The following is a 15,074-nucleotide window of genomic DNA, read 5'->3' as shown; positions in this document are numbered from 1 at the left end:
GCAGACAATTTTTGCGCAATTGGTGTTGAAAATGTTACAACAATGCAGTTTGCAACTTTTCCACACCAGAAAACTGGTGAAAATATATGATAAATTAGGCTCATAAGGGCTCATTTATGAACTAATATACGGTGGTGTATATCTGCGAATTTTCTCCGCTCACGCCACTTTTCTAACAGATCGAGAGAAGGGGAAGTGGCGCTGGCGGGGAAGAGGGTCTTATTCATAATTTTCTATGCTAGTTTTTGGCGCAGAAAATGGCTTAAATCTATACCAGCAAGTCTGTCGCACGGCCTGCTGGTGGAAGCGCCTGCACCTTCACATAACTTTGGTGCTCCCTCCAGCAGTACAGACAGACTTAAGACTGGCATGGAAAACACCGGTCTTAATAAATGAACCCCATAGTCTTCCCCTGCTATAAAGCCTATATCTAGCAAGATCAGTAGGGATCCAACCGCAATCGTGAGAGTGCTTCTCCCTGCACAGTGATGCTCCCGGTCACGCACTGTGCAGGAAACCGCCACACGGCTCCACTCAAGTGCACAGAGGATGGGGAGGCCACAGTTCCCTGCATAGTGGGTGACCGAGAACACCGCTGCGCAGGGAGAAACTGAATCAGCACTGCCGGTCCTTCATTCTCAGGATCACTGGACGTCCTAGTAGTTGCCCCCCCCCCCCCTCCCATAAAGGGATCACATATCCTAATCATATGCCATATGCCAGGGATGCTCTACCTGTGGCCCTCCAGCTGTTGTTAAACTACAACTCCCACCATGCTCTGCTGTAGGTTGATAGCTGTAGACTGCCCAGGCATGCTGGGAGTTGTAGTTTTGCAACAGCTGGAGGGCCACAGGTTGGGCATCCCTGCCATCTGCGAATACCGCTTTACATATGTCAGTGGAAGCTGAAAATTGATTTTAATTCAAACTATGAAATTTTCTCTTCTTCAAGGAGTTGTCAAGTTTAGAGAGTTAAAGGGGTAGCGCACGAACCCTTATCACTACCGCCCCATTCACTGTCTACAGTACTGACGAAGAAAGCCTCACCATTCAAAACTCATGACCGGCGAGGATCCTAGCAGTTGATCTAACATTTATGGCCTGATTGATGTCAAATGTTGTTTGTAGGACAACCCCTTTTAATGGAGGATAGTCTGACATTCCCCACTGGCATCAATGCGTTGGGGTAACTGGTGCAAAGGAAAACCCGACTTGCCCACAGCAAGCAATCAGATTGATCTTTTCATTTTCCAAAGGAGCTCTCAAAAAATGAAAGGTGGAATCTGGCTGTTAGAGGGAATTAAGCTACTTTTCCTTTACACCAATTTTGATAAATCTCCCCCAACATGTCTATGCATTACACAGACAGACCGCTTGTTTTAATGGGTACCATATAATGCTGTAATGGTAAATTGAGATATGAGATTTTTGGGGATCCCAACAGCAGAACACTCTGTGACCCTTATATTTGGAGGACCCAAATAATAACCTTTATTTTCTGGAAATGTTTCTACATTACAGATGGAATCAATTGGACTTAGCAATTGTTCTTCTTTCAATTATGGGGATTACATTGGAAGAGATTGAAGTGAATGCATCACTACCCATTAACCCCACAATTATCCGCATTATGAGAGTTCTGAGAATTGCGAGGGGTATGTATCCTGCTTGTGGAGATCACCGGAAGATTGTGTATTGTATCTCTCTTACCTAAAGATATACTAGTGGACTTAGTCTGGATATAGTAAGCTACCCAAGGGCTTTCCTTCCTATATTCCTCCATGACCCCTCCTAGTGTACCTGGTAGCACCCCTCCAAGTCCTCTGCAATTACCGTATATAATGGACGGTAATAATCATGTGATTATTATTTCGTTTGTAGATAAATAAAAAAAATCTGAATTCTTCTGCCATCATATCCCTACCCATCATATATAGAAAAAAAGATGTAGACTCCAAAAATAGTGAAGAACTATCCCCTTTTGACTATTACTATGTGCTGCCACTTTTCTCTTTTATATAATTTTATGAAATTAGTGAAAGAGTTTTCACTAAAGGTGCTGTTTTTAGATAGTTTCTTTAATTGCCCTCCTAAATATGTGCATGCTCGGCTTGGGTCCAGAAGTGTTCCCAATAGGAGCAGGAGAGTAAGCTGGGTGACAAAAGGAACATACAAAATCCAACAGCCCGATCCTTCTTTCCCCGAGACCTTCCATTGGATCCATTGGAGGAGAGTTGGTAGGCCCCCATCACCCTTTAACTCTGGCCTTTACTGCAGAGAACGCACCAGGCCACTACCTCTTGAAGTAATCACCATTTCGTTGGCTGCTGACCCATGGGGCGACAGAGACATCAGTGCAAAGCACCAGAGGATCAAGCAATACGCATAGTCAGAGCCAGGATGAGGTCAGGCGGGCAAATCAGAGAAAAAGTTCCAGGGACAAGGCCCAAAATCCAGGCAACAAGTAGAAGTAGGAATACAGGCAGACAAACAGGTCAGGATAGCAGGCACAGGTCAGATCACATGGCAGACAAACTTGGAATCAGCCAGGACAGTGTCCACAGACAGACAAACGGATTATAGATCCTTCACAGGATCCAGCAGACTACAAAGACCTGTTGCACAGCAGGGGCCGTGTCGCACAACACAGAACCTATAGCAGGACTGATGAGCTCATTAGTCAAGGTGGAAATACAGAGCTAGAGAAGATGAACCCCTGCAGTACTGAAGAGAGATCCAAAGAGCAATGGCCCCAAGTCACACACAGGAAGTCGGCGCACGGGACAGCTGTGGCCATGAACCGCCGTTGTAACACAACCTGTCCCTTGATAAATCCTTTTTAACCCTCATTTTGTCATTAGATAAACATCTAGGCCATTTGAACGCTGTTGTTGTTTTCCGCCATTACTACCTCTTGAAAAGAGGGGATTTGTTCCTTTGTATTTATTTTACCATTATTCTCCAGTTCTGAAGTTGCTGAAGATGGCTGTTGGGATGAGGGCATTACTGGATACGGTTCTACAAGCTCTTCCTCAGGTACAGAAAAAGCAAAGACATAAACCATATTTGCTGTGGTGGCATAAGTAGGGTTCATACACATAGCCGTATACAAGCTCCGAGATTTATAGAGCTGTTATATGGCCACACTGTAAACCCCGCTATAGGAGTCACTGGTGCCTATGCATGCTCTGAAATCACATGTATTTGTAGGCATGAGACTGAACCCATTTCGGGTGGGAATACTTCTTCCATTGAGCAGAGTATTTCAACCCCGAAAAATATTTAGTGCGACCTCTGCATGGAAAGCTTTTTCAGGAACTTGTCTGTGAACTGTAAGTTCAGTGGTCCCCAACCTTTGGCTCTCCAGCTGTGGGCTTGCAGGACACGACGCTAGGAGTTGTAGTTTAACAGCCACAGGTTGGTGACCACTGCTGTAGGCTAATCTTATGAAATTATGTCCATATGTTGTTCCTATTCCTACAGGTGGGGAATCTAGGTCTTCTCTTTATGCTGCTATTCTTCATCTTTGCTGCCTTGGGCGTTGAACTGTTTGGTGACTTGGGTAAGTGTCCAGAAAAATGGTGATTATATTGTGAATAGAAGATGCGCACAAGTCTAATCTGTAGTTGGCAATATTTTACAGAGTGCAATGATTCTCATCCATGTGAAGGTCTCGGGAGACACGCCACATTTAGAAACTTTGGAATGGCCTTTTTAACTCTGTTCCGTGTCTCTACTGGCGATAATTGGAATGGGATTATGAAGGTAAAAAAAGCACTTAAATTGTGTGACCGTGTGAATGGTTATAGAAGATCGCTACGGCATTACTAAAATAATAGGCTGATATGATAATTATTAGATAAAGATGATGATTCCCTAAATATCACACATTTCTGTGGGCTGTATATTTCTGCTTATTTTGTCAGCCCCCAAAATTTCACTCTGTGCTTTGCTTTAGGCTGCAGTCGCACATAGGTTTTTATTGGCAGTTTTTATTTTAGCAGAAGCCAGAAGTGGATCGAGCAGGAAGGAGAAGTATACCCTCCTCCTTTATATTTCTCATTCCCTACCAATCCACTTCTTACTTTAGCTCAAAAAAACTACCATAAAAATGCTGTGTGTGGCACAAGATTTAAAGGGGTTGTCTAACTTCAGCAAGTGGCATTTATCATGTAGAGAAAGTTAATACAAGCCACTTACTAATGTAATGTGATTGTCCATATTGCTTCCTTTGCTGGAGTCATTCATTTTTCCATTGCATTATACACTGCTCGTTCCCATGGTTACGACCACCCTGCAATCCAGCAGCAGTGGTCGTGCTTTCACACTATAGGAAAAGTAGTCCCAGCCACCAGAGAGGCCAGCACTTTTTCCTATAGAGCGCAAGCACGACCACCACTGCTGGATTGCAGGATGGTCGTAACCCTTGGAAATGAGCAGTGTATAATCCGTACGGAAAAATTAGGCCCCCATACACATTAGTGTATTGTCGATCGGTCCCTCGAGATCTAATGTGTGTGGGAAGCTCCCGACACATTAGGCGAAGTGAATATTTTCGTCCGATCCTTTTGTTCTTCCTGGAGAAAAGCCACCACTAAGGCTCCATTCACACATCCGCAAAATGGGTCCGCATCCTTTCCGCAATTTTGCGGAATGGGTGCGGACCCATTCATTCTCTATGGGGACGGAATGGATGCGGACAGCACACAGTGTGCTGTCTGCAGCCGCAATTGCGGAGCGCGGCAAAAAGATAGAGCATGTCCTATTCTTGTCCGCAGCTTGTGGACAAGAATAGGCATTTCTATGGGGGTGCCGGGCTGGTGTGTTGCGGACCCGCAATTTGCGGGTCCGCAACACACCACGGACGTGCGAATGCAGCCTAAAAGTGTCTGGCAGCGGGTTTCTGCTCTCTCCACATTGAGATACATGTTTGCCTATTGAATGTGTATGGCCGCCCTGAGAGAAGCGTAACTTCAGTCTTATGTAATACCACTGGCCCCCAGTACGAAGGGGCCACAACGCTCCAGCAGCATCCATATAAGTCTCTCTGAGCCTGGCACTGCAGTACTGGACACCTCCGCTCATATGTATTGTCCTGCGCCTGGGGCTCCTCCACTCCAGCAAGCTCCGGGGCCCTTTATTCAGTCCTGTGGGTTGGACCCCTACTTGTCATACTTAGTGTTTATCATGAAGCAAATTCCTGATGAGTGAAAGATTAAAAAAAAAAAGAAAATGTATTAAAAAAAAAAGTATTTAGTAAAACTCTGTTCATTCAGCAAAACTGCCCGGAATTAACCCAATATGAAAACAATAAAATGCCTGATCAGCAGGAAATCATTTGATGGTCCTATATTCTAAAGCTGTCCATAGTCTTTAGACAAAAGTAAGCCGAAGCTGCCAGTACCAGCCAGCCATCTAAGGCTACCTTCACACGACTGTATGAATGGGTCCGCATCTATTCCGCAATTTTGTGTGCTGTCCGCATCCGCAGCCCCGCAAAAAATATAGAGCATGTCTTATTCTTGTCCGCAATCGCGGATAAGAATAGGCATGTTCTATATAGCATCGGCCATGTGCGGTCCGCAAAACACTTACGGTCGTGTGAATGTAGCCTGACAGCAGATGGCGGGGCAAGAAGAGTTGGGCAGGTTGGAATTCAACATTCCCGATACTTTGTCTTCAAGGGAGATAAGATGCCGCCTGAGGTGTCTGCCAGCGGCTGTTTCCCTTCTTTTCATTGAGAACACACAGACTGCCAGGAACGTATAGCTGACGGCTGCCTGAGGTGTATGGCATGGAAGTGTCACCTTACCATCAGAAAGCGATCGAAAGATCATTACATGGACTGGACGTAAAACTATGCAAGTAAACACAGTCTGCCAAGTATGAGGACTGGGCACCTTGCTGGTGACAACCTTCTCTTTTAACCATGGTCTCAAGTAAAGCAATAGTTATTGTATTCAGAGTTCAAATGAAAGGGAACCTGTCACCAGAGTTTCAGGCATTAAACTGACACTATGACTCTGTAGTGCTTGTAAATACCTTTCTAGTCATGCTTCTCCTAAAAACTGTCCATTTTACTATGGGAGAAAATTACCATATTTTTCGCTTTACAAGACACGCTGGACTATAATAGGCACCTAGGTTTAAAGGAGGAAACTCAGATTTTTTTTTATTTATTATCAGATCCCCAAATTAGACCTCCAATCTTCATCAGACCTCAGATCATACTCCCATATCAGACCTCAGATCTGACCCCCATATCAGACCTCAGATTAGACACTCATATCAGACCTCAGATCACAACCCAATATCACACAGAAAATAATTAAATAAACTTACCTCTCTGGACAGCGTGCTGCACTCACCTCATGTCATAGGTCATAGTCCGCGCCTATGTGCACTGTGCCCTAACCCTGTATGCATTCCGGTCACAGCACAGCAGAGAAGACCAGGGAGCGATGAGTACAGCCAGAGCTAGCAGCGATTCACTCACCGCTCCCCGCACCAACTACATACTAATGACTGCTTCAATAAGGAACACTCTCACGCACGGCCATATTTCCCCCACTATTGGGGGAAAAAGTTCATCTTAGGCCTCATGCACACGACCGTTGTTTTATTCCGTGTTCATTGTTCCGTTTTTTCGTCATTTTCTGCGGACCCATTGACTTTCAATGGGTCCGTTGAAAACTCGGCTAATGCACCGTTTGTCATCCGCGTCCGTGGTTCCAGTCCGTCAAAAAAATATAACCTGTCCTATTATTTTTGCGGAAAACGGTTCGCGGACCCATTCAAGTCAATTGGAGGCACACAAGATTGTCATCCGCGCGTCCGTGTCCGTTTTTTTCCTATCATTTGCATGGCAAACCTGTCTTAGATTTTTTTTTTACTTTCCTTTATGTCTGGTGATCCTCCAAAAATAAAGGAAGACACACGGAAACAAAAACGGATCACGGAACAACGGAACCCCATTTTGCGGAACGGAACTCAACAACGGTCGTGTGCATGAGGCCTTATAATGAGAAAAATAAGGTAATTTACAAACCAGCACATACAATGTGTAAATAGAGGACCAGGAGTCATTTTGGTGGTGCTGGAGGTGTGAGGATTCGCAGCAACCTGGTTGTTTTCACTTCCATTCAAACTTAATTGATGTCTCAGGAACATATGACGTCAGCGCTGCTTGTACACAGATCCAGTGAGGCTTTGCTCTAGAATTTCACTGCTTGTTAACAGTCCCGGGGCACCTGTCATCATACTTTTTTTGGACCTCAATAATGCACATGGACAGTATCAGGGGTGACAGTATCAGACAATATGGGAAATAGTAACACCCAGTTGTCAAGCTTATTGTACATTTCCAGGAGGAATAACAGAAGAATGTAAAAGAAGCGCCAGAATTTTTATTTTTTCCATAAGGAATACATACAAGATATGTCACAAGTGATATCTGGTCCTCTTTAAAAAAAAAAAAAAAAGATGTTAAGATTTGGGCTTTCTACCTGAATTCTCTCTAACTCTCAAAGCGTGGTATATTTATGTATATTTTTTATAAAAATTAAATAATCCAGAATATTTGATAGCACCTATCAGTTCCCATTGGAGAAGAGGATTTAGCCATAACGTAATATAGGTCAGCTCCCGTGTATCTTCCCGTCAGCTTGAGATTACATAAAGGGTTGAAATATGAGTCACCGAGCAGGAGGTTCCATATTAAAGCTTCTGTTCCCTTCTTGTGGCCCTGTGGAAATGATTCCTAGGGCACGGTAAGATCATTCTGCTCTAATAAGGAGTTTATCGGGGATAGGGCTCCGTAGACTAAACACTTATGGCCCTTAAATGATTCAGCGCTCACATCCCTGAGGTCTGCCTCGCATTGTCTGACTGCAGAGAGGAACATTGACTACCGAACACCTCCCCTGATATTTTGCTTTCCTCATTATAGGTAACTTTTACAGCAGATAAGTCAGTCCTAAGGGGGGACATGGAAATGTTAAAAGCCGGCAGTTTGTATTTTTACAAAAAATAATATTAGATAGAATAGCATGCATAATATCATCAGAAATTGTGTGGCAAAGTTTCAGAGATGGAGAGTTTCTTGCAAAGCTTCTAATGGCCACTTATCGAGTCCTTGAATCGAATGCACTGATTACAAAAGAGAAACAAGCTAACTCGGAACTTAAAGGGGTGTTCTAGGATTTAGATACTGAGGACCTACCCTCCATAAATATCAGATCGGTGAAGGTCAATACCCGGCACTCTCAACGATCAGCCACTGACACCGGAAACTAGGCAGTGGACCGAGCGGGAAGCAGAAGGTTCCCTCCACTGTCTAGTGGTCGTGCCATGTACTACAGCTCAGCTTTTATTCAAGTGTCTAGCTCCAGATAAAGTCTTAGGCACTGATTTATCAAAACTGGTGTGTGCTACACTGGTCTTGATGGGGCTTGCCCTACCAGAAGAGACAGGCCTCATCATAAATTGCATGCCTCCTCCGGTAGTCCATGCACCAGTGTGAAATCTACTCCAGCTCGGGGCTGCCATAAATTGCAGTCATAAATAATGATGATTGTGATGGGGCTGATGACCTTCTCACAGCCCACCCCATTTTCAGAAATTGACAGCTGATACCTGTTTTGTTTTTTTGTCAAAGACGACATCTGAAGAGTACTCAATATATACAGTACAGACCAAAAGTTTGGACACACCTTCTTATTCAAAGAGTTTTCTTTATTTTCATGACTATGAAAATTGTAGATTCACACTGAAGGCATCAAAACTATGAATTAACACATGTGGAATTATATACATAACAAACAAGTGTGAAACAACTGAAAATATGTCATTCTAGGTTCTTCAAAGTAGCCACCTTTTGCTTTGATTACTGCTTTGCACACTCTTGGCATTCTCTTGATGAGCTTCAAGAGGTAGTCCCCTGAAATGGTTTTCACTTCACAGGTGTGCCCTGTCAGGTTTAATAAGTGGGATTTTTTGCGTTATAAATGGGGTTGGGACCATCAGTGGCGTTGAGGAGAAGTCAGGTGGATACACAGCTGATAGTCCTACTGAATAGACTGTTAGAATTTGCATTATGGCAAGAAAAAAGCAGCTAAGTAAAGAAAAACGAGTGGCCATCATTACTTTAAGAAATGAAGGTCAGTCAGTCAGCCGAAAAATTGGGAAAACTTTGAAAGTAAGGGCTATTTGACCATGAAGGAGAGTGATGGGGTGCTGCGCCAGGTGACCTGGCCTCCACAGTCACCGGACCTGAACCCAATCGAGATGGTTTGGGGTGAGCTGGACCGCAGAGTGAAGGCAAATGGGCCAACAAGTGCTAAGCATCTCTGGGAACTCCTTCAAGACTATTGGAAGACCATTTCAGGGGACTACCTCTTGAAGCTCATCAAGAGAATGCCAAGAGTGTGCAAAGCAGTAATCAAAGCAAAAGGTGGCCACTTTGAAGAACCTAGAATATGACAAATTTTCAGTTGTTTCACACTTGTTTGTTATGTATATAATTCCACATGTGTTAATTAATAGTTTTGATTCCTTCATAGTCATGAAAATAAAGAAAACTCTTTGAATGAGAAGGTGTGTCCAAACTTTTGGTCTGTACTGTATATACAGTATGTTTTCAGGTCTGAAAATGATTGACTTGTCTGATAGATTGCAGGACTTTTCTACATTTCAGCCAGAGAATGTTATATGGAGTGAACATGTAGGAGAACTAATTTAGTATCATCTCCTGGTGAGGAATATAACGTCAATGTTACTTCTGGCCTTAGGACACACTGCGCGACTGCAACGAGGAGTCCACCTGTTACAACACGGTCATCTCTCCGATGTACTTCGTCTCCTTCGTGCTGACGGCGCAGTTTGTCTTAGTCAATGTGGTGATTGCAGTTCTCATGAAACACCTAGAAGAGAGCAACAAAGAAGCCAAAGAGGAGGCTGAACTGGAGGCCGAGATGGAGTTAGAGTTTCAAATTCAGAACATTCAGAGCCCAGACAATGATAATTTCCTGTGGGCCGGAAGAGACCTCGGCTACACTCCGGATAGTCCTTATGGATACATGAACTCTATGAAAGACAAGGTTGACTCTCAGTCAATAGTCCATCCCATGGTAAGAGTGTACGCTCATCTTGATAAATTGCACTGAGAAAATGTTGTGTATGATATATAATGTACTATAAAGCACAGACCGTGGGAATTTACTAGTGTGATTGTGTCTAGACTTCTAAATATTGGATCCAAAATGCTGCATCAAGTTATAGACCCATCATTAATGAAGCTGATGAACCAGAAAGAATAACCCGTGGTGTCTAGCTCACCTGTTTGGGTTTTCCAGCTCAACAAAGAGCGGGTTTTAGTAAAAAGGGAGTGTGACTTAAAGGGATTATCCGAGAAGAAAACAGATCCCTAGATGTGGCAGGCCCAGAGCAGGGCACCGCTGCAGCCTGTGATTGGCTGCACCAGTAACATAGTACATAAGGCTGAAAAAAGACATTTGTCCATCCAGTTCGGCCTGTCATCCTGCAAGTTGATCCAGAGGAAGGCAAAAAAAAAAAATGTGAGGTAGAAGCCAATTTTCCCCACTTTAGGGGAATAAAAATTCCTTCCCGACTCCAATCAGGCAATCAGAATATCTCCCTGGATGAACGACCCCTCTCTAGTAGCTAGAGCCAGTAATATTATTACACTCCAGAAATACATCCAGGCCCCTCTTGAATTCCTTTATTGTACTCACCATCACCACCTCCTCAGGCAGAGAGTTCCATAGTCTCACTGCTCTTACCGTAAAGAATCCTCTTCTATGTTTGTGTAAAAACCTTCTTTCCTCCAGACGCAGAGGATGTCCCCTCGTCACAATCACAGTCCTGGGGATAAATAGATGATGGGATAGATCTCTGTACTGACCCCTGATATATTTATACATATTAATTAGATCTCCCCTCAGTCGTCTTTTTTCTAAAGTGAATAATGCTAATTTTGATAATCTTTCATGGTACTGTAGTTGCCCCATTCCAGTTATTACTTTAGTTGCCCTCCTCTGGACCCTCTCCAGCTCTGCTATATCTGCCTTGTTCACAGGAGCCCAGAACTGTACACAGTACTCCATGTGTGGTCTGACTAGCGATTTGTAAAGTGGTAGGACTATGTTCTTATCACGGGCATCTATGCCCCTTTTGATGCAACCCATTATCTTATTGGCCTTGGCAGCAGCTGCCTGACACTGGTTGTTGCAGCTTAGTTTGCTGTTTATTAAAATTCCTAGATCCTTTTCCATGTCAGTGTTACCGAGTGTTTTACCATTTAGTATGTACGGGTGACTTGCATTATTCCTTCCCATGTACATAACTTTACATTTGTCAGTGTTAAACCTCATCTGCCACTAATCTGCCCAAGCCTCCAATCTATCCAGATCCCTCTGTAGTAGTATACTGTCCTCTTCAGTGTTAATTACTTTACACAGTTTAGTGTCATCTGCGAAAAAATTGATACTTTACTTTGCAAGCCTTCTACAAGATCATTAATAAATATATTGAAGAGAATAGGGCCCAATACTGACCCCTGAGGTACTCCACTAGTGATGGTGACCCAATCTGAGTATGTACCGTTAATAACCACCCTCTGTTTTCTATCCCTCAGCCAGTTACTTACCCACTTACAGACGTTTTCTCCCAGTCCGAGCATTCTCATTTTATATACTAACCTTTTATCTGGTACAGTGTCAAATGCTTTGGAGAAGTCCAGATATACGACATCCATTGATTCGCCGCTGTCAAGTCTAGAACTTACCTCCTCATAGAAACTGATTAAATTAGTTTGACATGACCAATCCCTCACGAAGCCATGCGGATATGGCGTTATTTGCTTATTTCCGTTGAGATGCTCTAACATAGCATCTCTCAGAAAACCTTCAAACAGTTTACCCACAACAGATGTTAAACTTACCTATAGTTTTCAGGCTCTGTTTTTGGACCCTTTTTGAATATTGGCACCACATATGCCATGCGCCAATCCCGTGGGACATTCCCTGTAAGTATAGAGTCCGCAAATATCAGAAATAAGGGTCTGGCTATGACATTACTTAATTCCAAGATTTACCCCCCCCCCAAGGTCTGTTTTCATCCCAGGTAACCCCTTTAATTCTGGGGCAGAGTAAGCCAACTAATAGGTGATATAATACTAGCCATGCACCAAAGTTATCATTCAGAGTGAGCCACAGTGATGCATTTGTTGCCTCTTTAGATAAAATGTCCAAGTTTCCGATGTCTGCATTTTTGGCAGGTTTAGCATTGCAACCTGAGGGCCACATGCATCCTTTTTAGGAGCCCTCTGTGTTCTGGTTCTCTTAAAGGGATTTTCTAAGACTAACTGACAGGATAGGTCATCAGTATCTCATGGTGGGGGTCCAACACCCGAGACCCCGCTGATCAGCTGTTTGGGAAGCCAGTGGTGCTCACAGTAGTGCTGCGGCCTTCCCTCAGCTTTTCCTAGGCCAGTGGCGACATGTTCATCGGTCACATGGCCTAGGCACGGCCCAGCCTCATTAAAGTTAATGGGGCTAAACGCTATACCATTACCAAGCACAGCCGCTATACAATGTTCGGCGCTGTGCTTGGTGAGCACAGAGAAGGCCGCAGCACCCACAGGAGCAACAGTGCCTTCTCAAACAGCTGATCGGCGGGAGTCCTGGGTGTCGACCGACACACCAATCAGATACTGATGTCCTATCCAAAGGATAGGTCATCATTTATAAAATTTTGGAAAATCCTTTTATGAGAACCGCCAGAAGACACATAAAATTATTCATACAACTCCGTAACCTAACCCACATTACAACAGTGTTCTTCTATTCCCTGCATACCCCACTTCTAACATGCTATTTAGAAGAAATGAACTAGTCTATGCTGGCCAACATGGCTGTAGGAATTGCTACCAAGAGACAGTAGCTTTGCTGCCTACAGGTCCTTCAATGCCATCCTCTGGGAGGTCACATCTAGCAGATGCTGTAGGTATAGAGATCATTTCAAATTGCAAGCATGATGGTGGAGAGCCACCGATGCAGAGCACAGGAGAGGCTGCAGATTGTAGAGTATGCAGCAGCATGCATGTCGCAGGCAGCGTGCAAACACATGACGTAAGGATAAGAAAGTTTATGGTTGTCACCGAAGTGCATCCCTTGATTATTGCTATTAAACACACCAAGTGCATTCGGCCAGATATTATTTAGAAACCTAAAAGTAGCATCAGGAGAGATTCCACATGGGAAACTATGTTTTTCACTGGAATTTCTCTTTATCTTACGGAAATAAGCAAACAAGAGTCCAATCAGACCCGAAAGGGTCTAGTCTTGTATTCAGTAATTAAATAAAAAGAATCAATGAAATCGCAGACATTAACAAACAGCCAACCATACAATGGCAGTGAACAGAAGTACACAATATTGAGACGCAAGCTAAACTGTACCATAAGTAAACCTGGATGGGAAAACCTGGGTATCACACAAAACGCTAGGGTGAAGTTGCAGAAACATATCTACCTGACTTTTTGCTCTATGTGCCCAAATTGCTGTAATCCCCTGCCATTAATCTGTCCTTAGTCTACTAGATTTAATAGTTCTTCTAAAAGAGGCATATCCAAGAAGGTGGGAGGGAAAGTAGATCTGCATACTGTCAGTAGGTATGCCCCGGCTGGTGGTATCCCATGTGTGTGTGCAGTTGCTGGAATCAAGGAGTAGCTGTGACGTTAAGAATGTGCCGTCTACACAGGGATTCCTCATCCAATGCGTTTCCATCCACAGGAGGTCCATCAGTGGCCAATCATCAAATCAGTTTGTGGTCCTCACCAACTTTAGAATATACTTCAAAGAAAATGGTGGAAGTTACTCTTTTGATACCCAATGATTGATTGTTTAGTGTTACTAATCGGATGAACCTTTTTCTTACAGGAAAGACATATGTTTGATACTATATCATTACTAATCCAGGGATCTTTAGAGGGTGAGATGAAGCTTATGGACAATCTTTCCGGTTCTGTATGCCATCATTATGCTTTGCCTCCATATGACAAAGGCTCATCTGAAAAGCAGGTCAGTGATGACAACCTTTCTATCCTCAGCAGAACATTGTATTGTCACCTTCATAACATCAGTCTGATACATAATAAGTACAGTCCGCCCTCCTATGGCATCTTCCACCATACTTTACCATTGGCATCGGCACAATGACAAAGGAATCATGATTGATTGGGCATAGTCAAACGTATGGAAAAATAAAACAATTTTTCAGCATGCCATAAATAGTGCTTCTCAGACTAACGAGCCATCATCTCAGAAAGTAGGTAGGGTACCACCACGTATGGGGACAGTCTTCATTAGAATAGATGTGTGAGGGATACAACACAGATGTGAGATGTTTAATAGAATGGGTTTTTAGGGAGAAAAAATATAGCCTGTATTGGATGGGTCAGATCCCACCCTAGCCAGGCCCTATTCTCCAACACCATCTGTCAGGGGAGGTCAGGACACTCCCATATGCATAACATAGTTTGCCGTTCCTGCAGAAATCAGCAGGTATGGCTGACTTTGTTCATATGTGTATGGGCACCTTTCCTTGCCTACAGCTATATAATGTACACGTTTTATTACAAACATTCATTCCTTTAACGGCAGTGTAATTATTAAAATTGGTCATGTTTTTTATAGTTAAGATTTAAAACAAATGTCATTATTATGTATATTTTGGTGGTCAAGTCTCACTTTTGGCTTTTTTTGTGTTACATAGTAACATAGTTTATAAGGCTGAAAAAATACATCTGTCCATCCAATTCGGCCTGTTATCCTGCAAGTTAATGCAGAGGAAGGCAAAAAATAAAATAAAAATGCGAGGTAGAAGCCAATTTTCCCCACTTTAGGGGAATAAAAAATTCCTTCCCGACTCCAATCAGGCAATCAGAATAACTCCCTGGATCAACGACCCCTCTCTGGTAGCTATAGCCTGTAATATTATTACACTCCAGAAATACATCCAGACCCCTCTCTAGTAGCTATAGCCTGTAATATTATT

The 15,074-nt window shown here is 43.3% G+C and overlaps 1 protein-coding gene across 2 annotated transcripts in view; it reads left to right on the top strand.

The window, feature by feature from the left end:
* The window catches only part of CACNA1G (calcium voltage-gated channel subunit alpha1 G), a 206,709-nt gene that overhangs the window by 153,073 nt on the left and 38,562 nt on the right, over positions 1 to 15,074 (top strand). For both annotated transcript variants that reach the window (XM_040435736.1, XM_040435735.1), the window contains exons 27-32: positions 1,521 to 1,654; positions 2,965 to 3,035; positions 3,483 to 3,561; positions 3,643 to 3,764; positions 9,788 to 10,126; positions 13,958 to 14,098. In XM_040435736.1, coding sequence (XP_040291670.1) covers positions 1,521 to 1,654; positions 2,965 to 3,035; positions 3,483 to 3,561; positions 3,643 to 3,764; positions 9,788 to 10,126; positions 13,958 to 14,098 — 886 coding nt within the window. The remainder of the gene's footprint in view (positions 1 to 1,520; positions 1,655 to 2,964; positions 3,036 to 3,482; positions 3,562 to 3,642; positions 3,765 to 9,787; positions 10,127 to 13,957; positions 14,099 to 15,074) is intronic.

Source organism: Bufo bufo, chromosome 6, assembly GCF_905171765.1.
Source record: "Bufo bufo chromosome 6, aBufBuf1.1, whole genome shotgun sequence".
Classification (NCBI taxonomy): Eukaryota; Metazoa; Chordata; class Amphibia; order Anura; family Bufonidae; genus Bufo; species Bufo bufo.
The sequence above is the reverse complement of the archived record's forward strand: the minus strand, read 5'-3'. Positions and strand labels throughout refer to the sequence as shown.